The 25791-nt window shown below is 44.9% G+C and overlaps 1 protein-coding gene across 2 annotated transcripts; it reads right to left on the bottom strand.

The window, feature by feature from the left end:
* Positions 1-483: 483 nt before the first annotated feature.
* RIPK4 (receptor interacting serine/threonine kinase 4) lies at positions 484-23668 on the bottom strand. Of its 2 annotated transcripts, none has more exons than XM_030476067.1 (8): positions 23397-23668; positions 15415-15706; positions 7564-7712; positions 6667-6716; positions 5430-5588; positions 4424-4530; positions 3683-3935; positions 484-2704 (listed from the first exon to the last, which is right to left on the bottom strand). In XM_030476067.1, the coding sequence occupies exons 1-8, from the start codon at positions 23576-23578 to the stop codon at positions 1527-1529; spliced, it is 2370 nt and encodes a 789-aa protein (XP_030331927.1). In that variant the 5' UTR covers positions 23579-23668; the 3' UTR covers positions 484-1526. The 2 variants fall into 2 exon arrangements, with proteins under 2 accessions (XP_030331927.1, XP_030331928.1); XM_030476068.1 differs by lacking the exon at positions 23397-23668 and adding an exon at positions 17308-17459.
* Positions 23669-25791: the final 2123 nt, after the last annotated feature.

The following is a 25791-nucleotide window of genomic DNA, read 5'->3' on the forward strand; positions in this document are numbered from 1 at the left end:
CTAGAGGAGCACTTTGACTCCTAAAATCATTCCTATCACTGCCATCAGGTGACAGGAATATCACCTCTGTGCAATAAAGCTCTGGAGCAGCTTTCCTGTCAGGGAGGTAGGAGCAAAGCACCACACTGCTGCTTGTTCTGTGGCACACAGTAGGAATACACCACTAAGGAGAGGTGAGACATTGATTAGGCAGCAGCACACCAGTCAACATGGAAGATGCAAAAGCATCTGACTTGTCTTCAAGGTGGGGAAGAAAACCAAACTTCCTGAACAGCTACAGCATAGGTAAAGTGGGGTTTTAGTCTCTAGATTTATTCTGTAAATAACACCTTCAAATTCATTCAAGCTAAGGGGAATGTGAAACTGAGGACAGCCTTCCATGTCAACAGTTTGGGATTCAACATCATTAAACACATTACAGTTGCGTGCTGCTGCTGGGCAATAGGTTTTCAGTTGCTTTAACAACTACACAATATAGACAGCTATGGAACACAGTCTTTTATTAATAACAGATCACATTTGAACTTTGAAAAGAGTGAAATTAAAAGGTGTATTAAAACATACCCACTCTAAGCAATCTATTTTCTCCAGTAGAAAAAAAGCATACAATAGGTAGAAATACTATATACACAGTATATCAGTCTAGTCATCAGCCCCTCCAAACATGCAAATTGGTATTATGGTGTTAGAATACACCATCCAGTTACAGTCCGGTATGAATTTTAGCTTTTGACTTTTCATTTAAGACAAACCACTAAGCACTTAGTTCAGCTTACTGATCTTAAAATAAAATACATACAGGGTGGTGCTTCATATACAGGTGGTATATGAAATTATCAGTGTTAAGCTTTTACTTCTGCTTATGTATTTTGGGGATCCTGCCTTGTTAGTATGTCTGCCTCATCGATTTTGAGTACATGGAAATCTACAATCAATGTTTAATGGAGACAGAGTACCTTCTGACACAAACATGGTTAACTATATCTTAAGTAGCCCTTTCCTCATCTCTAGCATTAATTTCAAGTGGATTTGTGTTGTGTCTATTTTACTCTGGAGGCTTTCGGCCCAAAATATGGATCACTGCAATAAACCAGTAATCTACATCATCCTATTTTGGGTTTGGTTTTTGGGGTTTTTTTTGAGGAAAATAAAAAAGCAGAATGTTAGTTCTTAAATTAGTTTGGCACATAAAAAACCAAAAAGCATAGGGAAACCCACAATTTGCATCCTTCTCTCACAACATCCTTGGGAGAGGAATGTCAATATACAGACAGGCAGGCACACGCAGAATGACTGATACAGACCACAGCATGGCAGACTCTGGCTCTTAGCCTTACATCCAGCCTTTAGTCCGTGTGTGCTCTCACTTGCACACTCAAACACAAGTAGCTTCTGCTGGTTGCACCTCAGTCCACCAGCTGACATGCTGATGAGCAGGTCAGCTCCCAGTTGGAGAAGGCCCTTGAGGCAAGCTCCAGCAGCCTTCTTGCACCAGGTAGAAAGGTAGCAAGTTCTGTCCCTTTTGTTTAAGTCTCACTTAACAACACAGTAACCGAACTATTACTGCTCTGCTGAGCAAGCTGTAGCAGGGTCTGACATGTGGGTCTTTGCATGTCAGTGCATGACCCATGCTTCAGAAGAACCTCAACTGTTTTTGTGTGCCCTCCTCGTGCAGCCAGGTGAAGAGCTGTCAACCCTTCACTGTCAGAAACATTGATGTTTTCTGAACTGACAAGTTCCTCTACTACTTCAGAGTGCCCATTTTCTGCAGCAAGATGTAATGCTGTCCTATTTAAAGGGCCTCTGGCTAGAACACTGGCCCTTTCATCTACCAGCAGCTTTGTCGTTGATAAATGGCCACTGCGAGATGCCAAGTGAAGTGCAGTGTATCCTTCCGCTGTCATTGCCTCAATGTCTGCACCATGTTTAAGGAGCAGCCTTGATGTGCTTGTGTGGCCGGTTTCAGCAGCTATGTGGAGAGCAGTCTGCAAGAGCACGTTCTGTATGTTGACATCTGACTCCAGGTCTATAAGAAGGCGAGCGACACGGTAGTGTCCTCGTTGAGCAGCTAAGTGTAGCGACGTCCTTCCATCCACAGTCTGCACATTCACGTTTGCATCCCGCTGTTTGGCCAGAAGCTTTACGATGGGGAGATGACCTTGCCAGGCAGCATAGTGCAGCGGCACCCAGTCATCCTTTCCTTTGATGTTCACATTAACACCTCTTCGCAGCAGGATCCGCACAATATTCTCTTGGCCATACTGACAGGCTATATGGATGGGGGCTCTGCCTTCAAAATCTACCTCATTTAAGGATGCGTTCTTATCAAGCAGCATTTTGGTGCTGAAATCATCCCCGTTTTGGGCAGCAAAGTGAAGAGCAGTCCACTGATCCTCATCTTTGGCATTAACATTGATTTTCCTAGCCATAATCAGCTCCACAATGCTTTTAACTTTCTTCTCAATGGCTATGTGAAGAGGGGTGGATCCCTTCTTGTTGGTAAGGTTAGGATTAGCATTGTACAGGAGGAGCCATTTGACACATTCTTCTTGACCAGCTTCAACAGCCAAGTGCAAAAGACTGGAGTTCCCATCTAAAACAATATCAACATCTTGAGGCTGGAGGATCTTCATCAGCTTACTGGTATCTCCAGATAAAATGGCCTCTGTTAGCTTCCTCTTCTGGATGTCTGTAGTACCAATATCTAGATAAATATAGAGAAAAAACCTTTTACAATGAGGATGGTGAGACACTGGAGAGGTGGTAGATGCCCTATCCCTGGAAACATTCAATATCAGGTTGACAGGGCTCTGAGCAACCTGATCTAGCTGAAGATGTCCCTGCTCATTGCAGGTAGGTTGGACTAGATGACCTTTAAAGGTGACCTTTGGGTTGCTTTCCAACCCAAACCATTCCATGAAGACGACACCATCACAATTCTGATAGCCATCAAATCTTATTTCCCTATAGCTAACATACCTGGTGGCTTCAGAAATGACTTGACTGCAAAGCAAGCCCCCTCCCACAGTAGTTCCAAAACAATTTCAGGTCAGATTTAGAGCCCCGCTTACTCTTATTCTGTTTCTTGTAAGATGAAGAACGAAGGATGCTGTGGTTGATCTCCCTGCACTAATCAGTGTTTGCCTAACTGGAAAATAGATAACTGTTTTTTGCAGCACTGGACTGAGAAGGGAGGGGCCTGTGTGCATCAGTGGGGGTCTTTATTACAATGTTGATGGGGGCTGCTAAGAACGTGGCTTCGGACTTCTCAAAAAAGTGCTCAGACTTGAGCTTATATATGTAACTGAAAAAGCGCCACAAATTCAGCTGACCTGACTGGGCATTGGCTTTAGTCCTGCTTCCAGCGGGACGCTGGACTAGGTGACCTCCCTTCCAACCAACCTTTACATGACTGATTTTGTAATTGCTTTGATGGGAACTCAGGTCACTTCTTTTCAAAACTAAATGAGATTTATTATTTCTCATTAGATGATGTTTGGGAACCACCTCATTCCTTTTTGTTAAATAACTACCTCCAGTAAACAAATCTGCAGTGCTGACAGCAAGAGAAAGCAAGACTAATAGTGATTTCTAGAATGCTATTCTTTATTATGACTACTCTCCAATACATTGACTCCCATGCCCCAGTCCAAACAACTATGAAGAAAAACCTGACCATTACCTGAACTCTCCCTTTCAAAGGAAAGGGAAAGGGAGCCTCTGGATGAAAAAGCTGAATCTACAGATGAAACTCCTGAAAGCCGCTTGTCACTGGAGGCAAGTTTGGACTCTGAACAGCTGCAGCTGAGATCCTCAGGGCCTTCCATAGTCTGTGAAATCCCCGAATCCAGCTGGGACAACAACTCTGACAGACTGTAATCCTTAACTGATGGTAAAGCAGGCTCCTGTTTTGTCTTGGATAATGCAGAAATCCCCTTCAAGAGAAGCAAACAAGCATTTTAGAAAGGTCAGTAAAGAACACTTAGCATGAGGCCCTACAGGAAGAAATGTAGTTTGCAGGCAGCCTTTAAGCACGGTCATATTAAATGAAACCTCTGAGTAAGGTAATTAAAAATTTTCAGATGTAGGACGGCAGCTTTCATCAGTACTCATACAGCCACTAGAGCCATACGTCTCTTCTGTCTACAGTGTTTTTTAAGATCAGTCACACATAGTTCCAGCCTTTAGTTCCTAACTGTCCTGCTCTCCCTCAGTCCTGCGCTGAGGTTTTCCTGAGCTGGTCCAAGCACCTGCTGTCACTTTTGCATTCCAGTCTTTCACCAAGAAGGACCACTTCTACCATGCAGGAAAGTGCTCAAAGGCAGCAAAGAGAAGGTTGCTTGGGAAGTTACAGGTCACAGAGGAGCCTGCTCCTTGCAGCAAAACCTTGTGCACGTGAACAAGAGGCAGAAAGAGAAAATACCTCAGGCTGCTGCTCTGGGGAATTCTTGGTGTCCAGGTCCTGAGTTATCATGTCTTTTGTTTCATCTTCTGGTTTTTCACAAAGGGCTTCTGTTTCTGAAGTGATTTCTTTGAAGAAAGCAAGAGAAGGGTGGTTGGTTTGGTTTTACAAAGGAAACTTCTCTGAGATGCCCTGCTGCCTTTCTTTATTGTTAGAACTTAACAGCTCTAACTCCAATTTTGGCTATTCCATCCAGTAGCTCACCAGTACATACAAGTGTGTACCTAAGCAAAGGGCTGACTGAACAATTCATCTTCACATTCAGACCAGACTGATGTTACATGGTGGCTACACTGTAGGACTGTGAAATGGGAGCCAGTCTACTGCCAGCAGGCTTGGAAACACGTATTTAAAAAGATGGAATACATCCTCCCTTCAGTCCCTGTATCTTATTTGGGCAGGATGAGAGAGAGGAAGCAAATCTCTCCCATTAATGCTACATGAAGCTATCTGGAGATAGCTACATCCTTCTGCACATCTGAATTCATAGCAGGTGCTTTGGGCAAGTTCAAGCCTTTCACCAGAGTTGCCTTTTGTTGGCAGAAAAATGAAGGTACAAATAGTTTTGTCACAAGAAAACAATTCAGTTTCTCAGCATGCAAGGGTAAATTTCAAGAGCCAGGGTCTCTGAAGGCTTTGTATGGTGAAAACCACACCAGCTCCAGTTTGTCATATGCTCTGATACACACAATCAGAAATTAACACAATTTCTGGCTAAATGGATCAACTGGTTCAGTACAGGTCTTACTCCTCATGAGTTTACATAACCCCATCATGGTCAGACTTGTCCCCACATAATCCTTTCCTCCACAAATGAATAAGTGGCCTGTATCATTGTCTCTACCATACAATGTGCTCTATTTATTCTGTCACAGAGATTCGCATTTACCCCATGGATTAAGAGTCCTGAGTAATAACATGACTCATAGAAGAATAAATGGGCAGCCAAGTCACAAGGAAATCTTACCTTTAAATGTTGGCCGTTCACCAGGATCATCTTGCCAACATTTTTGCATCAGTTTGATCAAGTTATTACATGAATGAGGTCTGGATTTGGAAACAGCAGGTAGCTCTGGGCGGTGGCCTTTAACTACTTTTACCATAATATGTAAAATGTTGTTTTCCTCTGTAAAGCAAAAGCACACAAAGTAAGATCTCCCAGCAAAAGGTATGATTTCTCTTTTGTCTAACAGCATTAACAGTGTATTAGGCTGAGACTTTGTCTTCATCATTTTTTCTAGATTTAGACTGCTTTCTTTTATCAACAGGGAAAAAGAAGTTGGTCTTACTCTCCCACATTGATAATATATTTATCAATGTGTTAACGCCTACTTCCCGTGTATTAGTTAAACACAGTTGTCAGTGAATGATCCTTCTTTTTCCACCTATAAAAAACACAACCAAAGAAGAAAAAAATCCAGTAGTTCTTTGCTGCCTCTCTTTGGATTTCCCTATGTGCTTTAAGAAAACTAAACCACAGTTTTTGTTTAGACCAGGCACCTGAACTTTTCATAAAGGTGAAGAACGAACACAAATCAAGCAGTGCAGTAACGTGGCTCTTGACTCTGAAGTCAACCATGGGGCTGAATGGGATGTCTCACTAGGGTAAAAAATTAATAGTAGACTGGGACATGTTCAAACACGTGTGCTATACACAGGCTAGTCATGCACACAGGAAAAGTCATAAAGAATAAATAGCTGCCTGTTGATCAGTGCATTTACTGCAGGGTGGAACAAGGCTCATTCTCACAGACAGCTTTTTTATTTATTTTTTTTTTTTTAAGAACAAATCTGTACCTGCAATCTACAAATAAACTACAGAACCTCTCTGCAGAGAGGCTGTTTCTGAAAACAGCATGGTGCCTGCCAGTTGGCTTTGCTCTGCGCTGTTCCTCGTTGGCCACAAACACATCAGAAGTCTGCAGAGGCCACACACTCTTCTGGATCCGCACAGCAAACTCCAGCAGAAGCAGAAAGAAGCAGACTAGGGCCTCTGCAGCAATGTGGGTTCTGCTTTCACAATGTAGGACAAAGGAGGACTTATACTTGTGACCAGAATTTGAGAGCTTAAAAGTGGCGACCACACAAGACTGTAGGAATTTGGAGGACATGCATATAATCTGGGGCTTGTGGGACAGGAAGTGTGCTTATCAATGGGAGAAAGGAAAAAAATTCAAACACAACCCACAATATATCAAACTCACCTGCAAAAGGCTTCTTCTGAGTAAGAACTCCCCAAACCACAATGGAAAAGCTACCAAAAAAAATACAAAAGAAAAAAAAAATTATTTCTAGAAAAGCTTTAAAAAAATAATCCTCCAACAACAACAACAAAAAAAAGCCAAAAAGCTAAAAAGCTCACAGAAGCATAATTTATTTTCTTAAGTTCTCTTTTCTTGTCCTTTTTTTCTGTATCTAATTCAGCTGATGAGTGCACACAACAAGATGCAACCAAGAACTATGATTTGAAAGTCTACTTTTTGCAGGGAGGAACCTGAGGCAGCAAACACAGAGACTTGCCGGAGGCTGCCAGGCTGCTCTTGGTAACATTTACCAACTATTCCACACCAACACTGACAAAATCAGACAGCAGCAAAGCGTTGCTGTGGATTTTATTTAATACTTCTATCCTGCAAGACTACTTTAAAGAAATACATTCCATTTAGAATATGACATATCTTTTAATCTACTGCTATGATTTCTTTTTCCTAATAACATTACCATGAAAGAAGAACCAAAGACCAAGTGATGAAATCCCCTGAAGATAACTAAGAATTTTGTCACAGACTCAAAAAGTAGGTCAAGATGTACCTTTTGATGGGGAAATTAAAGGTGGGCAGGATGCCTCCCATGCCAGTTGTTAATAAATAAGTGTTACTTGGAATAATAATGCTTAAGACCCAGGATCAGCTGCAATTTGTTAAAAGGCCTCTACCCTCTTTAAGACTTTGCAAAAAGCCAAGCAAATGTAACCCTTTGCAAGGTAAGGCTCAAACTACATTTAGGGGTTTCATGATTAATTAGGTTTTATAACCAGAAAAAAAGGGCTCATTTTACAGTATTACTTAAAGTGGCTTTAAGTGTTTTCACAGTTAACTGACCTGTACACATCATGTTTGGTGTCAAAACACCTGTTTTTCTCCTTGATGCGCTCTGGAGGAAGGTACGCGATTGTGCCACACAAGCCGTCCATGCTGATGTCATGGGAATGGGACAAGCCATTGCACTTTGCAAGCCCAAAGTCAGAAATCTGAAAAAAATGGAGGAAGAAGGGATGAGAAGTGCATGCCACCATTGGACTTCGGAAGCATTAACAATTTTCTGTAAAGAGAGATAGGTGTAACAGGATCACCTAACAAAATATTGCAAGCTGCCATTCAGAAGTTCTAAGCCAAGAGAACATAGAATCACAGAATGGTTTGGGTTGGAAGGGATCTTAAAGATCATCTGGTTCCAACCCCCTGCCATGGGCAGGGACACCTTCCACTAGACCAGGTTGCTCAAAGCCTTGTCCAGTCTAGCCTTGAGCATTCTGGAAGCATTCTTGAACATCTCTGGAAGCATTACGCTATGGTAGGCTTTTCTTTATGGCTAAGCAGCAAGCAGTTTTTTGCAAGCAGCAGCATGTTACATAGCAAACACAACAAACAGTCAAGACAATGCATTGTAATTTAAAACTAGTCAAATTTAGCTAGTGCAAACTAATGTAATTATTGGTGCTGCCACCCCCTTTCCGTATGTAACCTCACGTTGCACACTATGTGTAAGTGTTCTGAGCACCTGTTTTCAGACCATGAGCTCTCCAATGAGTGCGAGAGAATTGCTCTTTCAGATACCACTGTTACACTGACCATGCCAACACGGACTAGCCCAACGCCAGAGGCACCAAGTGTGAAAAACCCCAAAACACACACATCAAAAATCCACACACGGCATTTTCCTTTTTGGCAACTAGGAGATACAGCAAGTTGGCGCAGTGACGCAGTGAACACAGCTGAAATGAACAAAACAAGTGACAGCAAGTTTATAAAAAGGACACACCTCCACTTTAATTTGAAGTGTCAAACAAATATGCATTCATTTGCTCTCAAAAGCATACCAATCATCAAGCAAACAGACAGGCAAAGAATTGCCTTTGTCTTCCTTATTTCCCACTGGACAAAAATGTCTATTATGCTAAGTGGAAATTTCAAGAGAAGTAGTCTTCTTGAACCACTCATCCCACTGATTTCTGTGTACATGTTAGATTAGATTCCTCCTCCCCCCCCCGACTTATACATTATTTTATCTAATAAATACTCAGGTTTTTCATTTATTCATTTCCCTTTTGATCTTCACAGCTTCTCCTTTGAGACTGTTCACCCTCAAAACAAGCAGCATAATTAAAAAAAAAACTGTTGGGTTGGTTTTTTTTTTAATAGGCTCCAACTTTACCCTTTCAGAAGTTTCTGTCTAAATATACCACAAAGCCAGTCGTAACATGCATCCATTACTGGAAAGGGAGAAAACTGCTGCCAGGTTTGGCCTCCTGGAGCACAGGCAGGCCACACAGCCATTGGCCTTCAAATGCTAGGAATCTCCCTTTGCCATGAAACAAACAAAGCAACCCACACGGCTTCAGGAAGAACTTCTCCCAGGGGCAGAGAGCTCAACAGAGGCATTTCCAGAGGCTGTAGAAGTCCTGTACCCTTGCACACAACCTGTTGCCCAATCTGTAAAGTGGGAATGACTTGAAAAGAAAAAAGGGGAAAAAAAGAAGGGAAAAAAGGAAAGCCGTTTGGAGGAATAGTTTCTCATGCTTGTAGGGCTACATTCTCAGGGCAGGGTTGCTGGCCTCCTCACCAAACCAAGCACTGGAGTCCAGGATAGCAGTAAGTAGTCAAAAAACCCAGGTTCGCAAGCCAGCTCACCCTGGGAGAGCTGAATTGACCGCCCCACGAAGTGCTGCATGAGTTTGGGGCACTTAGTGCTCCACTGAAGAACAAAAGCACAACCCCAACATCACACAAGCCCGTGGTGTCAGGTTAATAAATGAACCGGCTGCTGCAAGTCTGAACAGATCCGACTTGGTGGAGCACTGCTATCCTTTGATTAACGTGAAGCAGAGGCTTGTATACACCTCAAGAAATCCATATGGCATAATTAAAGTAATACACCTTCCTCTTTGTCTAAACAACACCGGGTTTCCTACTGTGTAAGTTAAGAAATAAAGATGAAATACGGACAGCACAGTGACACTCCTGCATTAAGAGCTACCAGCTATGTTGTGTGAATCTAAGGCTAGGGGCTAAGACAAGCAGCTAAGCACACTAAATAGAACAGGTCTCAGTCTCAGCCTACAGACCAAGAAACAACTACCGTATGTAGTGTACCTCCCCCTTCCACGAGGCTAGCAAGAGCTTTACCTTGTGAACCTGCCCCTACCTACTGTGAAGAACTAGGTTTTATACCAATTACTAGCAAATTCATCTGTAGAACAGAGCTTCAATATCAAATTCTGCAGAAAGCACTGGAAATTGAAGAATTTTTCTCTTCCAGGCTGCCACAAAACAGTAAGATTCTGCAGACAGCTTTTGTGGCTTTTATTAGATCCTGTAGGGTAAATTTTCCACACTGCATGTTATATTTAGTCATGCAATTTCTTTAAACAGCAGTGGGAACTGTGCAGTGGGTGGAAGACACAGCCCTTTAACTTACCTATTTTGCCTTTAAATTGCTTGCCAGGTACCTAGTTCTGCAACACGAGGCACCCTTGCTGGTGAAGATAGATAGTGAAAGTGCAGCACCCCTCCCCACTTCACCCTCCACATCCCCGCTAGCCCTTGCAGCCCACCCCAGGATGTGCCCTGCCCCACGATCCAACAGGACCCGTAATCTCACTCCTCACATCAGTTATTTCAGGTGGATCCCATCATGCTTCAAAAGCATACCTAGTATCAGTAGGGTTAAGAGGAGACACGGAGGCGACAGACTGCTTCATGCAAAACCTGCGGTGAAGAGGTAGGAAGAAGAGAAAAAAACATTGGCCAAAGCCCACGCAGACAGTGGGATTGTTCATGTTCAGACAGCTCGCTCGGTCTCTGCTCTTTACAGGTCTGCATGAGAACAAACACGTGAGCAGCGGCTGGGGAGGGGAGCTGTACGTGCTTCCCTGCCCACTTCCCAGCAACACTTACTTACTTTACTGAGAGATTCCAAGATCTTAAGATTATACTTTTTTCTTTCCTTTTTCAGTTGTGTTTGTTTTAAATTGAGCATACTGTGCACACAGGTCATTCTCTGCTTCCGACATTTGCGGATGCTTGCATTCTAGTTTGTAAAAAACACTCACGTGCAAAGTTTTAGATGCTTTGAGTTTGACAAGTTTTTGGAGATGATTTTTTTTTTTCTTTTGAAATCTAGTAGATATGCTCATGTAGCTATAATGGTTACTAGAGTCAGCTATTCCCAAACACTGTAGGGATCTAGGAACAAAATCAGTGCTTGAAAGCGCTTTCACTGCTGACTCCTGATGGGCCACCTTGAAGCGTGCACTTAGCGTCTCATGCTGCAAATAAGACTCAAGAACCCACTGCAGTGGACTCGGGGACAGAGTTCACCAAAAGGTCTTCTTCATCAAATAGGTAACAAAGCCACCAGATTAATTTTTAAGCACTGCTGGCTGGCATATCCAGTATTTATCTCTGTGCAAAGTCTCTGCGCTCTTGGATATTGTCTACATTTGTCTACACATTTGTCTACAGGGTTTTGGGTGTTTGCAGCAGGTTGGCCCTGTTTGTGTGTTTTTCTGGGGGTAGGTGAGGCAGGCTGGTTGTTTCAATTTTGTTCTTTAAGAAATGGCAGAAATTTTTAAGAGACTTACATGGGTCACAGATCTGGACTACTGAAAATGAGGAAAAAATACTAATTCCAAGCGTACACAGAACCATCACCTGTACTTCAAACAGACGTCTTTACTTCACTGTTTATGAACACACTTCAGTTAGCTACTAAAAGAAGTCATTCTGAAACAGACTATATTTCCATCTTTCCCAACCTGCCCCAAAACCTTAACTCCTCAAAACCTGTTTCAGGTGTGACACTGGTACTGCTCTCTTCAGAAGTAGTAGGAGCCAAAGCCATGGTCAAACATCCATTTTAACCCACTATAAATCTGCGTTGCCATAACAGGGATGGTCTCGTTCTCTCCCCTGTGCCACCACAATTAGATCAATTAGAGAACTGATCAAGGTGAAAACCAGCTTTGTTGGTTAAGATTAAAGAGCCATGTAACAACAGCCCCACACAGAAACCTTGATCAGAAGGGGTGGGAAAGAGGCAGAAGGGACACACAAAATAAAAAAGCCTCTTCTCATTTCTAATAACAGGAGAGCATTTGCAGCTGGTAAAGTGGCTGTGTTAACTACATTAGCTAGTCTAACAAGGAGAGACAACCGCTCCTCACCAGCCTGGCCTCTGGGTATTACTCTGACCTACAGTTAACAACCTACACTAAGCAGCTTTCTGATAAACAAATTTGCTGTTTGACTACACTTCTTCTAACTCCACACTCAGAAACTTTGCAGCTCCTTCTTCAGCTGAAGCAAATAAAGGCAAAGACCATAGAGGCAACATATCCAAGTTAAGTAAGACCATCAGCACAGCACAACACAACATAGCAGCAAACTTCACACTGGTTTAAATTGGAGTGCTGGGGGTACAGAAATAAAAGCAACTACAGTGAGCTTAAAGCAGGGCACAGCTGAGACCAGCTCATTCCACTCCCAAGTTCTTAAAATCTGGGATATTAAAAATAACTGGTGGGATTTGCCTCTGTGTGTGCATGCACCTACACATATAGCCATGTGCATGTGTGTGTGTTTGCATATATGTGTATATATATATACACACACACATATATGTATGACAAGATGAGGAGATGCAGCGAACAGTCTGGATAGTAAGCGAAACAAGAACTTAAAAATAACACTTTTGCCCAAAAGTCTTAAGTTGCAGGTTGACTTAATTTTAAGTACTTGAACAAAAAGTTACACTCTTAACCATAAGACACTGAAGATAAGAAACCTGGGAAGCAGCAACAGAGAGAGCATGCAGGCATGGTAGCTGGCAACGAGTTAGGGTATGAGATTACTGCATGGCGGGTAGTGGTGCTGTATTTTCTTACTGAGGGCCCTGAAGAGAGATCACGTCGGAGCAGGGAGCAAGCAAACTAACAGCCCACGAGGGCAGTGCTGGAATGTGGCACTGCTTCCCCAGCGCCAGCTCCCTGCAAGCGATTGCCACATCACAGGCAGCTCAGGGGAGACATCCAGAATGCGTACAGAGGGCAGAAGAGCTGAAGAACAAGCTCTTAAAACATGGTCCAGTTAAGCAAAAACTAGGTGTTAGCCCATAAATACTGAAAAACTGGAGAAAGGGGCAAGGAAGACCTTGGTGGTACGAATAAAATTAAGAGGTTGATATTAAGAAAAAAAAAAAAGGGCAGCGGACTGATCCCTGCTAGCAAAGCCTGCCAGGGTATGGAATAACCCTCCCAAGGAAACCACACTGCTTAAGGCAACCAAGATGGAGTAAGACATGGCAGGGAAGGGAGCTCCCAGCTGAGGCTGGAGCTGCCAGGACCGAGTTCTACCAGTACTCACAGGGGAGGAGGCGTGCATGGATCCATCCTCCAAAAAACCAGCAAAGCCTTACCTTGCGTTGTACATATTATATACGTACATTTACAATCACCAAAGAATCCTCCAACATACCTTTGAAAAAGTTAATATCTGTCCCTGCTCAGTGCTTAGGCTAATCCCATCCTCTTAATTATCCTCCCAAGAACAAAATTCAGCACACACTTATGTAATACACACAGGAGACGGCTTTATGATATGGAGGCACCCACTTGATGATAAGTTCTGTACAGCACTACTGCGTTAGTCATCATCCTCACTTGGGGATTTTACAGTAAGCATTGTGCTCGTTAAAAGAAGAAGGGTGTGTTTCCATTTAACTAGCAATATAGCACAGAAGCATTTCTAATGTGCTCCACTGGAAGACTGACTGTTTCCTGGCTTAAGGGCAAACAGTTTATGAAGTCCTCCCTACCTCCAAACTCTTCTTTTGCAGTGTACAGCATCTCTTCACTCACCTTAGGATTCTATCAGGGACAGTCACCTACTAAATTAACACTAACATTTAAAAAGTAAAAACACTTCAATCATCAGCTCCATTAGCCTTCCAGCAAGAAAATGCACATTAAATCAAGCTGCAGGGTCCGAAATTTAATTACAAGTTTCACATCACACAAAAAGAAGGTTTGGGGCCACATTTTTAAAGTGAAGGCACCTCACAGGATATGTACATCTCTTATTTTGCATGCAGGTTCCTATGTCTGCTTTGCTGCTTGGAGGGGTTTCCAAGGTACCTGCAGATGTAAAAGACTGCTAGCTGGAAAAAGGTTTGCATTAGACTATTCTTTTCTGAACTTAATGGAGAGAAGGTCCAAAGACCTTCATGTGTTTGATACACAGAGCAAGTAGCAACAGTTTAACAGTCAGCAATGACCTCACTAGAAACATATTTTTTGTACATTGCACTTGCCCCCTTGTATTACATCACCACCCAGATATAGGCTATACAGCAGGCAGAATATCAGACAGCATTTCAACCTCCTGAAACAGTGAGAAAAATACAGCCTTCATATCTTGGCTCATGGATGAGTCAAAAATTAGGAATTTAAGAAGTTATGCAAGCAAGCACAAACTTTAAGTAAATAAATACTTAGCAAAGGCGCCTCAGCACTAATGTGTGAGAATATCCTTCCAACAGTTCAGATCCTGATGTTCTGGTCATAATACCATGGACCACTTGTAGATGCTTCCTACCTCAAAGAAAATCCTTCTAAGTACACCACTAAGGCATAGTAAAAAAGCTGAGACTTGTCACAGGTGCAATCTCATTAGAGGCAGACACCTCTTACGGCTGCAACCTTCTCATGACATTAGATGTTTTCATTTAACAAAAACTTCATTTTTCAGCATGGTGCAGCAAGACCAAAGCCATTTGGCCAGTTTGAGGGGGACAAGAAAACGGAACAGATGAATGGTGGCACTGGCAATCTATGACTACTCGTACTATGACTACTGAGTTGTATCAGCCAGCCAGCATGATTAATGATGCAGTTCTCAGGTTAAGAGTTTGGCCACTAATCTGGGGGGGGGAAGGAGGGGGAGAGGGGAGGGAAACAAGAAGATTTATTTCAATCTCTTGTCTCTCCAAAAGGAAGGATCAGAAAGCAACCTCCTTAGACCAGCTGTCTAAACAGAACCTCCAACAGAGAAGGCAAATAAGTTTACTAGCTTATGCTGGAAACGGATAACGAAAACGATTTCATGCTGATACAGCCACAAAAATGTCTTTAAGTGACCTCTGGCCTGCATAAACAGCCAGGACAGAGATACTTCTTTACTGTATATGCTCTGAGCAAATGAAAGAGAATGAGTTGCCTCTGGGAAGGCTTCTCCAGACTCCAGCTTAAATGAGATTTGTGTATTTAGTGGAGTGTACAAAGCCGGAAGGACCTAGACTGAACAAGGTTACCCCCACTGGCAGCTGTGAAGTGGCAGAGATGATGTAGATTTTCTCTCCCTGTTCTCATCTGTCTCATGACCTTACTGCAAGGAAATTTATAGCAGGACCCAACAGACCTCAAAACCAGAGTTCACTATGCTAGCACCCTCCTAAAATTTCAGGAGACTTCTCACAAGCTCAACTTTACCTCTATTTATGTACCGAAATGGTGCACACATCAGACAGACAGGTTTGGGGATTGGAGGGGCTGGGTTGGTGGGCATTTCTCTAACTCAAAAGGAATGCTGCTGGTTTCTCTCAGGCCTTTCAGTTTGGCAGAAGCCATGCAAAAATATCCAAAGGTGGGTCCCTGGCACAGAGCGCCCAATGTGTACCTTGACATGGTAGTGGGCATCAAGCAGGATGTTTGCAGGCTTGAGGTCCAGATGGAGCAGCGGAGGGGACATGCAGTGCAGGAAGTTCATCCCCACAGCTGTCTCGTGGATGATGCGGAAGCGCAATTCCCAGGGCAGAGGTTCGGAAGCCAGGAGCTTTTCCAGGGACCCCGTTTCCATGTATTCCATGACCAAGCCAACTGGCTCTTTACAGATGCCATAAACAGGAAGGATGTAGCGAAACTTTGCCATTTCCATCTTCCTTGCTTCTTCCAATAACTCCATGCGCTCCCTGGGTAGAAGGGAACAGATGGTGAAGGATGGAGTAGCTGGTTCTCCCCCCACCCCAACCACACACAAAACATTAAGAAACCGAACACCACGTTTCATGACCATCACTTGGCTGAACCACGTACATCTCACCAGCCTGTACTCCAGGCATATTTCAGCATTTACTAACTTTGGTTTATGCCTCTAATGGTAGACAGCTAACAGCTGCTGAACCACAGGCAAGTTGTACACTTCCAACAGTGCCAACATCCCTAGCGTAAAGCCCATCTCCCCACTTAGATGTTTATGCTGCACTGTTAAGAATGAGGACAATACACATAGTGCCCAAATTTACCACTGCTGTAACTCCCTGGGCTAAAGTCATTAACTTTTTGTGAGTCATAAGACTGCGCTAACCAGGAGAGGGCACGGACAGCACTGCTTCAGGTGCAGGCTGCCAGCACGCAGACCCAGGATTTGGGAAGGCGATCCCTGGAACCCACCATTTAAGTGAGCAAGCTGCCTGTTCTAGCTAGGGGGACACAGCAAGCGCCTCCTTGTCCTCAAACCCCAGATTTGGCAGCTCCAATACTATGCTCACTCAGCTCCAGTGGATGCCGAAAACTCCTCACATGCATTTTTCAGTGATGTAACAGGCCCAGCACCAGCACATGTCAGGAGCACTCTGGATTGTTTATGTGTCATTTTAGCCTGACCTTACAGAGTGCTAAGCGTTAATCGGTCCAAGCTGCAGCCTTCCAGCTCAAGACCCTAAATTGCCATGCACTCCTTCTGCACCTCACACATAGCCTTCAGGCTGCAACAGCCTGCGAGGACCAACTGAGCATTAGGTTGGAAAGAGGAAACAAGGGGCCTCTCACCAGGCTGACTGTGCCCACAAAGAAGAGCCACACATGATGGGTGAGAGAACCTTCAATCTGTCAAAAACTACATTATTAGCAACAATGGGTAGCACCCAGAGCAGCTTTGGGCCACGAGTACTGCTGCATCACTGTTGCTGCCACCCACTGATTCACAGAAGAGGACACAGGGAGGTCAGATAGGTAATATTTCCTGAACAGATCCTCTCTTATTACACGACAGCTCTTGTAATGTACCCAAAGTGAGTACAGTATTGAATGGAGAACAGTACCTGAAGTAATAGAACAAAGTTTTAACTGCCTGATAGAGAGTCCTGCTTTAAAACAAAATAAAACAAAACAAAACATTGCTTCGACCACCCCTACCCCACACAGGTGTTTTGAGATGAAAATGTCTCCTGGAAGACATCAGGGTTTAAATATAAAGCTCAGAGTGAGCACATTCACAGCAGCTGCAACGACTGGTCAGAAGAAAGATGCTCACACCCTCTGCAAGGCAGAAGCCTCTGTCACCTGCTCTCTTTGCCAGCCCCCAAGAGCTGGAAAACACCTGGGGACCGATTCTGACCTAGTCACAATTCATGTCTTGTGCCACTAATAAGCGGTGCCAGTTACCATGGTGGGAGCCTCCGCTATGGCAGGTCTATCTGCTCGGTATTTTGTTTATTTATTTATTTTAAACCCAAGGCCAGCTAGAAGCAATCTCCATTTCTAAAAAGAGAAACACCAAGTCCAACCTTACCACAGTGAAGTTTCCCCTTCCCACGTCATCTGGTCCCCATTCCATGTCGTTGTCCCCTACTCCGCGATGCCTGGATGACCCAGAAGGCCTGTGCTGAAACACAGCCTGCAAGAGACTCTCAGTGCTCCCACGTGAGATTTTGGGAGCTTCATTTAGCCCTCACACTCCACATTAGGAGACTCCCACAACCCCATCCCCTTCCCCTCTGCTTTGCCTGCTTGGGAAGCACAGAGTTGATGTTCGCTTAGACAAGGTTGGCAACACGGTTCCCAACCTGATGCCTGTTCCTCACCAGCTGTAGCAGCCTGCAGTAACCCAGAGCAGTTAACATCTCACGCTAGGGGCGAGCCTAGCCTAGCAAGAAGCAGCAGACCTATTTCAGAGGCAAGATCTGGATGCAAAATGGTTTAAGAGGGACATACAGGGATCTAAAAAAAAAAAAAAAAAAAAGATAAGGGAAATCTTCTCTGTCTATTAACCATGTTGGCTCCTGCTGCTCCCTACAGCAACTTTCTTGTGAAATAATTGCCTTTGTAGACAAGTACCCAGTTTGCTCTTTGGCACGCTGGAAGGGAGCGCCTGTGAATAACACAACCAACTCCTTGCCCCCAGGCCACATGCATAGCCAGCATAATTCACCAGGCTTCGGCGGGCTGAGCTCTGGAGTCAGGGATGTAAAATAGCTGTCTGAGCCCTCCAAGGCAAGGCAAGAACCCAGCAACAGCTAAAGCCTCACAAGAACCACTAGACTCGCAGGGATGGGGTTCCTGGGCTAACCACAGCCTCAGAGAGCATCACCAAAATCACAGATCTCAGCTGCTTCAAATGGGGCTTTTTCCCCATGAAGAGAGAATATCCAGTTTAAACAAAACAAAACAAGCTCCCTTTCTGCTTGGATCAGATGCAGGCAGATGAGTGAACTAACTGACTAATAGCCAAGTACTCTTTATCTAGTTTGCCTGTTTAAATAAACCCCCATACAACAATCTTTCCCAAACCCAGAGCATTTAAAACTGAATAAGCTGGTATAGCCAGGGAGACATGGCAGTTCTTTAATACGGGCCCCTATCACTTTTAGGAAATAGAAAAGGAAAAAAAGACAAAAGAAATAGAGAGCCAAAATACAACTAGGTCATTAGCCAAGTGCTGGAGTGCACTTGCATTAATCCTGTTAACACAAACAGCTCGTTAAGCCAAAGTCTCCTTCATCAGGCAAAGATAAAAGGTCTTTCCCTTCCCTTTTCCCTTAGCAAGGTGCTACTGGCACTCAGCACAGTTTTAGGCGTTCTCAAGGCAATACACAAGTGCGAATGCTGCAACAAAGGATGCTGTAGGTATTCTTCAAGTTCGCATTTAACAGATCAAAGCGTGGGATGGGCGGGGTTATGCTGCTCGGCTACTCCTAGGGCTTAGACATTATTCTGCAGTATCACCAAGAAACACTTCCCTCCAAAGTGGAGGAAAAGAAAAGCTCCTAATGAGGTTTCTCAGTCAAGAGGCATTGGACTAGCCTCTGTTATAACAGTGTTTCTTATTTAACACCTACACAATTAAAGAGTCAGAATTATCTTCTTTAACTACCTTGGCTCCATTCTCCTCCCCCTCCAGTACTATATCCTAACATTATGGTAATAAGAATTAAAAAAACCTTGCACACAGGACAGCCGAATTCATGTAAATCATGGGGTGCATACACTTCCCCTATAATAGTGTTAGAAGACAGAGGCACACACATCAAGAGATCTAGTACTGCGTTGGTGCCAAACAGCATCTCTGTCAGCAAAGTCCTCAATGACAGATCAGCCATTTCCAAACCCATCAGAACTATTTACATGAATGGGGGACTTCTGACATCCCCGAAACATCTGTCTGCTTCCACTCAAAGTCACACCCCAAATGGATAGGGCTGCATTCTTTGGATTCTCTTGGAGACAACAGACTTATTCCTGCCCACTGCCTCAATCCCCAGGGCCCAACCCTCGTACCACAAACCCTGCCGCAAGAACAGCAAGAATTATGACTGTATCTGCATTTGTGTGTATGCAATCTTTATACCCTAAAGATAATACTGCCATAAAAATACAACTTTAAACTCACAAGGCGGTCCTTGCAGTTTTATATTCCCTCATCACTACCACCACATTATCCTAATGACGTTTGAGACAGAGCAGTTCAAGTTGCTTCAGAGAAACTCAAAAAGCCTGAAACCCTATAATGGGGCCGCTTGCGTGAACAACTTCCAGATGCTGAGCAGCCAGCCCATCCAAAGTGCTCTCCAGTGGGGAATGCAGGTTACCTCTTTACAAACTATGCCTGTGGTGAAGATGGGATCCACAAAACAACAACATCTCCGAATTTTTACAGGGATTCTTTTTCTCTGCATCATGGCAGATGTTTAAGAGCATACGGTGACCTCTGCTCTGCAGGGTACATCTTTAATGACCTTCACACTGCTGATCCTCAGAGAAGAAAGTAAGAGAAGAAAATAAAAAAACCACTGCATGGTCAGGGCAGAATATGTTGGGGGGGAGGGAAGTACAGAAGTCATAAAGTTCCTTCTTTCAGTTTAACACAGATCTCAGTGCTGCTAACAGATCTCTGCTGCATAACCCTGGCACAAGAGTATTATAGGTTAACACATCCCTACTCGTTAAGGAGCATGAGGCGGGTATTAAGTTCTACCTACACACCCAGAGACCACCAGAACAGGCATTCGTTCACCTTCGCCACCTAAATAAATGCAGCAGCTGCTAACAGCAAGGCATTTCAAAACCTCATAAATTTCTAGGTTCTGCTGCACTCCTAAGGGCAGGTCCTGCAGAGGGAGGTACATGTAGGGCTTTACTCATTAAATAAAATGAACAAATCATTCCCAATCAAGAGGGCAGACCTTTCCACCTCCATACCCTGTCATCACCCCCACTGGCTAATGCCTCCAGTGAGGAGTCCTCTCTGGGAACTGTTACATGGTTCATACTCATTACAGTCTGCACGTTTACGTTCAGCTGTAAGAAACCCACAAAGGCTTCCAGGTTGTTCTTTCCGGGCTCGCCACCCATTTTCTCCACATCACGCTTCCATTCTGGCCAGCAGGGGTAAAGAGAAGGGACTCTGCGCTCCCCAGTGCAAATCCTGGTGGAGAGGCTCCTCCACCTTTCTGAGTGACTCACTCTTTTCTCCAGGCTTACACTGAAGCTCCCAATCTTGAGAGCATCTTGAGTCGCATGCGGGAAACGTGATCTCGGGAGATGGAAAGTGGGAGCAAATAAGGTGTTAGGAATGGAATTTGGCTCGATCCCCTGAGACGGCTTGGGCTTAAAGATAAAAACACTTCTGACTGTATATTCAGTTTTCCTTCTGCTGGAGGCCACTTGGCTCTATGGTGTGATAATTGCCAAGTGAATTACTCCAAATCTCTTACTGTCTGCAGAAGAGAGACTACAGAGTACTACCCCCACCGAGCCACTACAAACAGGGTTTTAATGTGGTACCAAATAAATAAATAAATATGCCTCTGTGTTTTTCAGTTAATGTTTCTGACACCACTGGTAATTCTTCTAACTCTGCTGCTTCACAGGGTTCCAAGAAATGGCTAGCCAAGTTAATCTCCTGGATTAACTAACTACACAGGCTTGTTTCAACCTGCAAATAAAGAGGTTGTGTTTCATGTTGTCTGTGTCCCCCACCACCTGAATGACACAAGTTTCTTAGAAAAGTTTCAAGTGAGAAGTCTCTTTGGGGCCAGTGTTACCAGCTGCTGAAAGGGGTTTGGTAGAACAGCCTAAGAACCGAAGGAAAAGCATATACAAATTCAGCTTTGCTTTATTTTGCAGCAGCAGTCTTTCCAAAAGCCAGGGACCCTCCAATTTCTAATCAGTGCTCCCCTTAAGCATTTGAAGCACAAATTCTGCAGTAAAACAAATAAAATCAGTGTTTCAAGGACTGGTTTGTTAAAATTAACCAGGAGTTGCAGGAACACCATGGCCCTGAAGTTCCCAAATTCGCAAGGCATTTTTGTTTACTCCACTGCATGTTGTATGGTCTCTCCAATACTTGCAAACCTCATAGCCACTGGTTCTCTACCGCACATCGAATATAGTAATATAAAGATTTGGTAGTAACTCTCAAGATTCATTGTTCATATTAAAACAGGCGACAGCATCTTTTGGCTCAGACTGAAAATTAACATTTGAGTAAATTTCTAGATGTATTTTGCAAATGAAAAGTATAAAAAACGTTCCAGCTTATTTTTAAGAGGTGTTTTTATTTTAAACTGCAAAATTAGTCAGCTACAGTACTATTCCAATTAGGCCTCAATAAGCATCAAGTCTGAAACGTACTTTGAAGTTTTAATGGTAGGAGGGCTTGCAGGGTAACCCAGTAGAACACCCTCTGCAACTCTGAGGTCTTTTCTGTTTTATTCACAGACAGCACGGTTACCCTATGCATATATTAAATTCTCCCTCTTCACCTTCTGTCCCTAAAAAGGGACATTTTTGTCTCATTTACTATATTATATAAGCTATGCCTACAGCATAGTCACCAATTCAGATGATGGGCAAGATGCCCCACTACCCTACTGATCATGTAGAAGATGGGCTTACAAATGTTTTCAACCTTAGGCCAACTCATCTCCTTCCTCCTGCGGGAACCGCAACAAGGGAAACCTTTTGTGTCTGAACCAACCCACATCTCAGAAAATGAACTGCAGGATCAGCTCATGAGTTGGAAAAGATTCAAAGATCAAGGTGGAGCTGGAAAAGCTCAGGAATGCCACTTGGCCAAAACTCATCTCCCTCTGCACAGACGCTGACCAGCTGGGAAATCACTGCTGCCCTTCAAAACAGAGGGATGTTTCTAAAGATGCATCTGACAGCCTTCCTCTCCTAGGAAGGGCAGTCTGCACTCGATATGCCCCCATCACACACACAGGCTGTGCAAGCACAGCATAGCTGACCATTCTCTGCCATGGGCCACAACCAGTCATGGAGAGCAGGTGAGCTGGATAGGGTTCCCACTGTCTTTCCCTGCAGTGCAATACAGCTCCACACTGGAATACCCAGTGAGGACTCATCCTGGGCAGATGCAAGGAGAAGCACTGGCCCTGAACTGAAGCTGGAGAACAAATTTCCCAGCCCACCTCTTTTCAGCACCCGCTCCTGAAAGACAGCATGTCCACACCCCAGCATCCCCCACACTGAGCCTGCTGCCTGCCCCGCTGCTAACCACCCCAGCCATCTACCACATAGCAGTCACAACTAATGCAAATGCAAGGTAGAGGGCTGGCTTTTCCCAAGGTAGGGAGCTCCCTGGAGTGAGATACAGGAGGCTGGAGAAACCCCCAGATCCCATCCAGCAGTTTCACTCCTCCTGCGCTTCCCGTTGAGGGCTGCCTTTGGTGACCTTTGGAGCTGCAGCAGGCGTAACGCTTCAGCACAAGCCAATACACGCATGACCAGGGCAGGGCAAAATGCTTTCCAAATGGCTGCGAGGGAACAGGCAAGCCCTAGACTGCAGCTGTGTGGCGGCTCCTTCCAAGCTGCTGCAAGTGGGTAAGCAACGTCGCTTGTTCTTTGAGCGAGGCCAGCCCCATTATGTACGACAGAACCAAAGGTGTTGGTCCAGGCTTTGCTTAAGTGTGGCAAAGGCCACGTTTGCCTAGGGAATACTTAATTGCGCAGGTCTTTCCTGCATTTAGTCAGACCTTCATCCCCATTGCTGCTGTTGGTAAACAGAGCTGCGGGACATGCTGCAGCTCCTGGGGCTGGGTCAGGTCAGTTCGTCCCTTTCCCAAGCCCGCTCCCAAGATCTATAACTCTGGGCTATACGACCTGGCTCGGTGCTCCAAAAGAAGGTGTCGCACAGGCAGCATGGCCACCTTGTTTGGCCTCAGAAGCATGATTACCTAAGTTTGTGTGCCTTGTGTGATAAAAACACAAGGGAGGGTTGTGGAAGCAGGAGCCCTTGGTTGCCCCGTGGCTCCCCGGCTGCGCATTTGCGCAGCCGGGGAGCCACGGGGCAACCAAGGGCTCCTCAATACCTGGAATCTTCTTCCCCCTACTCCCCCCGTTGTCCCCATCGCCCCTTACTTCTCATCCACATGAAGGCTGGGCGAACACTTGATGGCGAGCCAGGTCTTCCAGTGGAGGTGCCGCACTTTGTACACCTGCCCGAACCCCCCCGAGCCGATCTTCTCCCAGCTGCCGAATTCGCTCTCCTCGAAGGTCTTCAGCAGTCCCATGGCCCACGGGGAGATATTCTCCCTCGCCATGCTGCTGCTGCTGCTCCTCGGCCACCGATCGATAGATAGACAGACCGACCGACCGACCGGCACCGCCGCCACCCGCCCAGGTGAGTCAGGTATGCCCGGGGGGGGTGTGCTGGGCGGCGTCACTTCCTGGGTCGGGCCCGCCCCCCCCGTCGCTGCCCGGAGCTGAGCGGGGAGCGGCCCCGCCGCCGGTACCCGGGTGCTGTAGCGCCCTCCCTTGGCTCCCCAGCGCCCGGCAGCGCTTCTTCCGACCCCCGTAAAGGGCGGTTCCTTGACCCCTTTTCTCGCCCCGGCACCGTGTGAGCTCCCGGTTCGGTGTAGCGGCGGCAGCCCCGAGGTCTGGCAGTGGGCAAAGCTCCTCGGGCAGGAGGGGAGCGCTGCGCACAGTTGTTGAGGTGTGATAATGAGCTATTAAATAAAGGGGAGGGAAGCGCCAGCAAGTGCGTTCCTTCCTCCTCTTCTCTAGGAGCGCCGGTGGGTCTGCATCCCTCCGGCAAAGGAGGATGAACCCTCCACCGACGCATCACGCTCAGGGGGCTGCAATGCTTGGGCCAGCCTGCCCTGCGTGGCAAAGGCTGGAGGCTGCCTGGGCACGCTCCAAAGCAACAGTTTTCAGGGAATCTGTGCTGCCAAGAATTGCTGCCTGTCTGGTTTTCAGTTGCCCGTGGGATTAGGAGCTTTGATGATCCCAGCAGCAGATTTCAGTGCCTGAATCCTTTTGTGGATCTAATTGCAGGTGCCACAGGACTTGGAGCAAGGGATAAAGGGTCTTATTCTGTGGCTGAGATGCTGCAGTGGGAAGGAAGGAGTCTGCAACCTTTGGTGTGTAACCCAATGGTAAGGAGGCTATTGCAATCTGCGACGTGACCTTCACACCTATCACATGTCTACAGGTTAATAAAGCTCGTGTTTGTTTATCATACTGAATATCAGACTCAAGCTGATTGTTCTAGGCAGTTAGCCTATGACCATTTAATCTGGCAGGTTAGGCAACAGATAGAGGACAATGTGTTTTAAAGCCAGGATAATAGCAGTACTCAGTCTTGTCTTTGCAAAGCTCCATTTAAAAAGAATCTATGGAGACATTTAATTACTTTCAAAAGACATGGGACACCAAGTCTGTTCTTGGGGCTCTATTTGACAGGGACTTGTTCCTGCTTAATTTACTCTGGATTAAACTGGTTTACTCTGAATGAGAACACCTCTGTATAAATAAATCAAGAATAATAAACAACTGCGTGTAGAGACAAGCCCTTAGGTCACCTCCATGACCCAACAGTACACCTCTACCTGACCTCCTTGTCCTGGCTATCATCATTGTCCTTGCTTTGATTTGGGATGTCAGCTGTGAGTGGATCAGTCTGGGGAACCTGCCGTCTGTCATGGAGGTCTGCAGAAGTTGAAGTGATTTGGAGAACCAGGGCCTTGGACGCTGTACCTTCTGGAGGTGTGAACCACTTTGTTCCAAATAGCACACCAGGTGGTTTGTTCCACTGTCATTCAAACTCCTGTTTCATTGGGAAACTAGTGAAAATTGTAAAACTGAGTGAGACGAAATCCAACTTGCACTTGGTTGGCAGTTGAGTTTAAGCAAAAAGTAGACTGTACACCTCCTGCCTGCACTGTGATTTGAGAATTAATTCAACAAACAGCAGCAACAAAGGAGTGAGAGCTCATGACAGAACACAGGAAGAGCTCATGTAAGAGAATTTTAATTACTTAAATGCTTTCAAAAAGGGGTAGGCCTAAATAAAATTCACATTTAAGGTGCTTAGAGAACCAGCTGTCCAGGCTCCGAGCTTTTAGTTGGTAAAGCGTAGGAAGCCTGGAAGAGGGCACCAGAAGAGCTTGTCTTCAAGAGGCAGAAGAAAAAGGTAGCAAGGGAATTCCGGAGCAGTCAGGTCAGTGACTGAAATAAATAAATAAAATAGGCTAATAGCTACTGACTGACAAACAACAGTCAATACTAGGTTTGTTGAGAACAAATCACATGAAACCAACCTAACATATCTTTCTGTGGCAAGGTGACCAGTCTTGTATAAAATCCTTCTCTCCCCTGTCCGTACATTCGCAGAAGCATCACAAAGAAACTCTCTTCTTACTGTTTCATTGTCTTACAGTCTTTCTCAGTCCCTTCAGAGACCAGGATTTAATCTAGTGCTTTAAGTTGTTCTTTTTAGAATGTAATGCTTCTAAAGGGTTGCTTGGTGTGTATG

This window comes from Strigops habroptila, chromosome 2 (assembly GCF_004027225.2).
Source record: "Strigops habroptila isolate Jane chromosome 2, bStrHab1.2.pri, whole genome shotgun sequence".
NCBI lineage: Eukaryota > Metazoa > Chordata > Aves > Psittaciformes > Psittacidae > Strigops > Strigops habroptila.

Bases quoted from the DNA above. Each gene is read 5' to 3' on its own strand.
- RIPK4 (XM_030476067.1), bottom strand. From the start codon at position 23,578: ATGGCGAGGGAGAATATCTCCCCGTGGGCCATGGGACTGCTGAAGACC. The intron at 7,713-15,414 runs GTACACATTGGG...CATTTTTTTCAG, and splicing joins ATGCCCACTACCATGTCAAG to ATTTCTGACTTTGGGCTTGC. The intron at 5,589-6,666 runs GTGAGTTTGATA...TTTGCTTTACAG, and splicing joins TCAGAAGAAGCCTTTTGCAG to AGGAAAACAACATTTTACAT.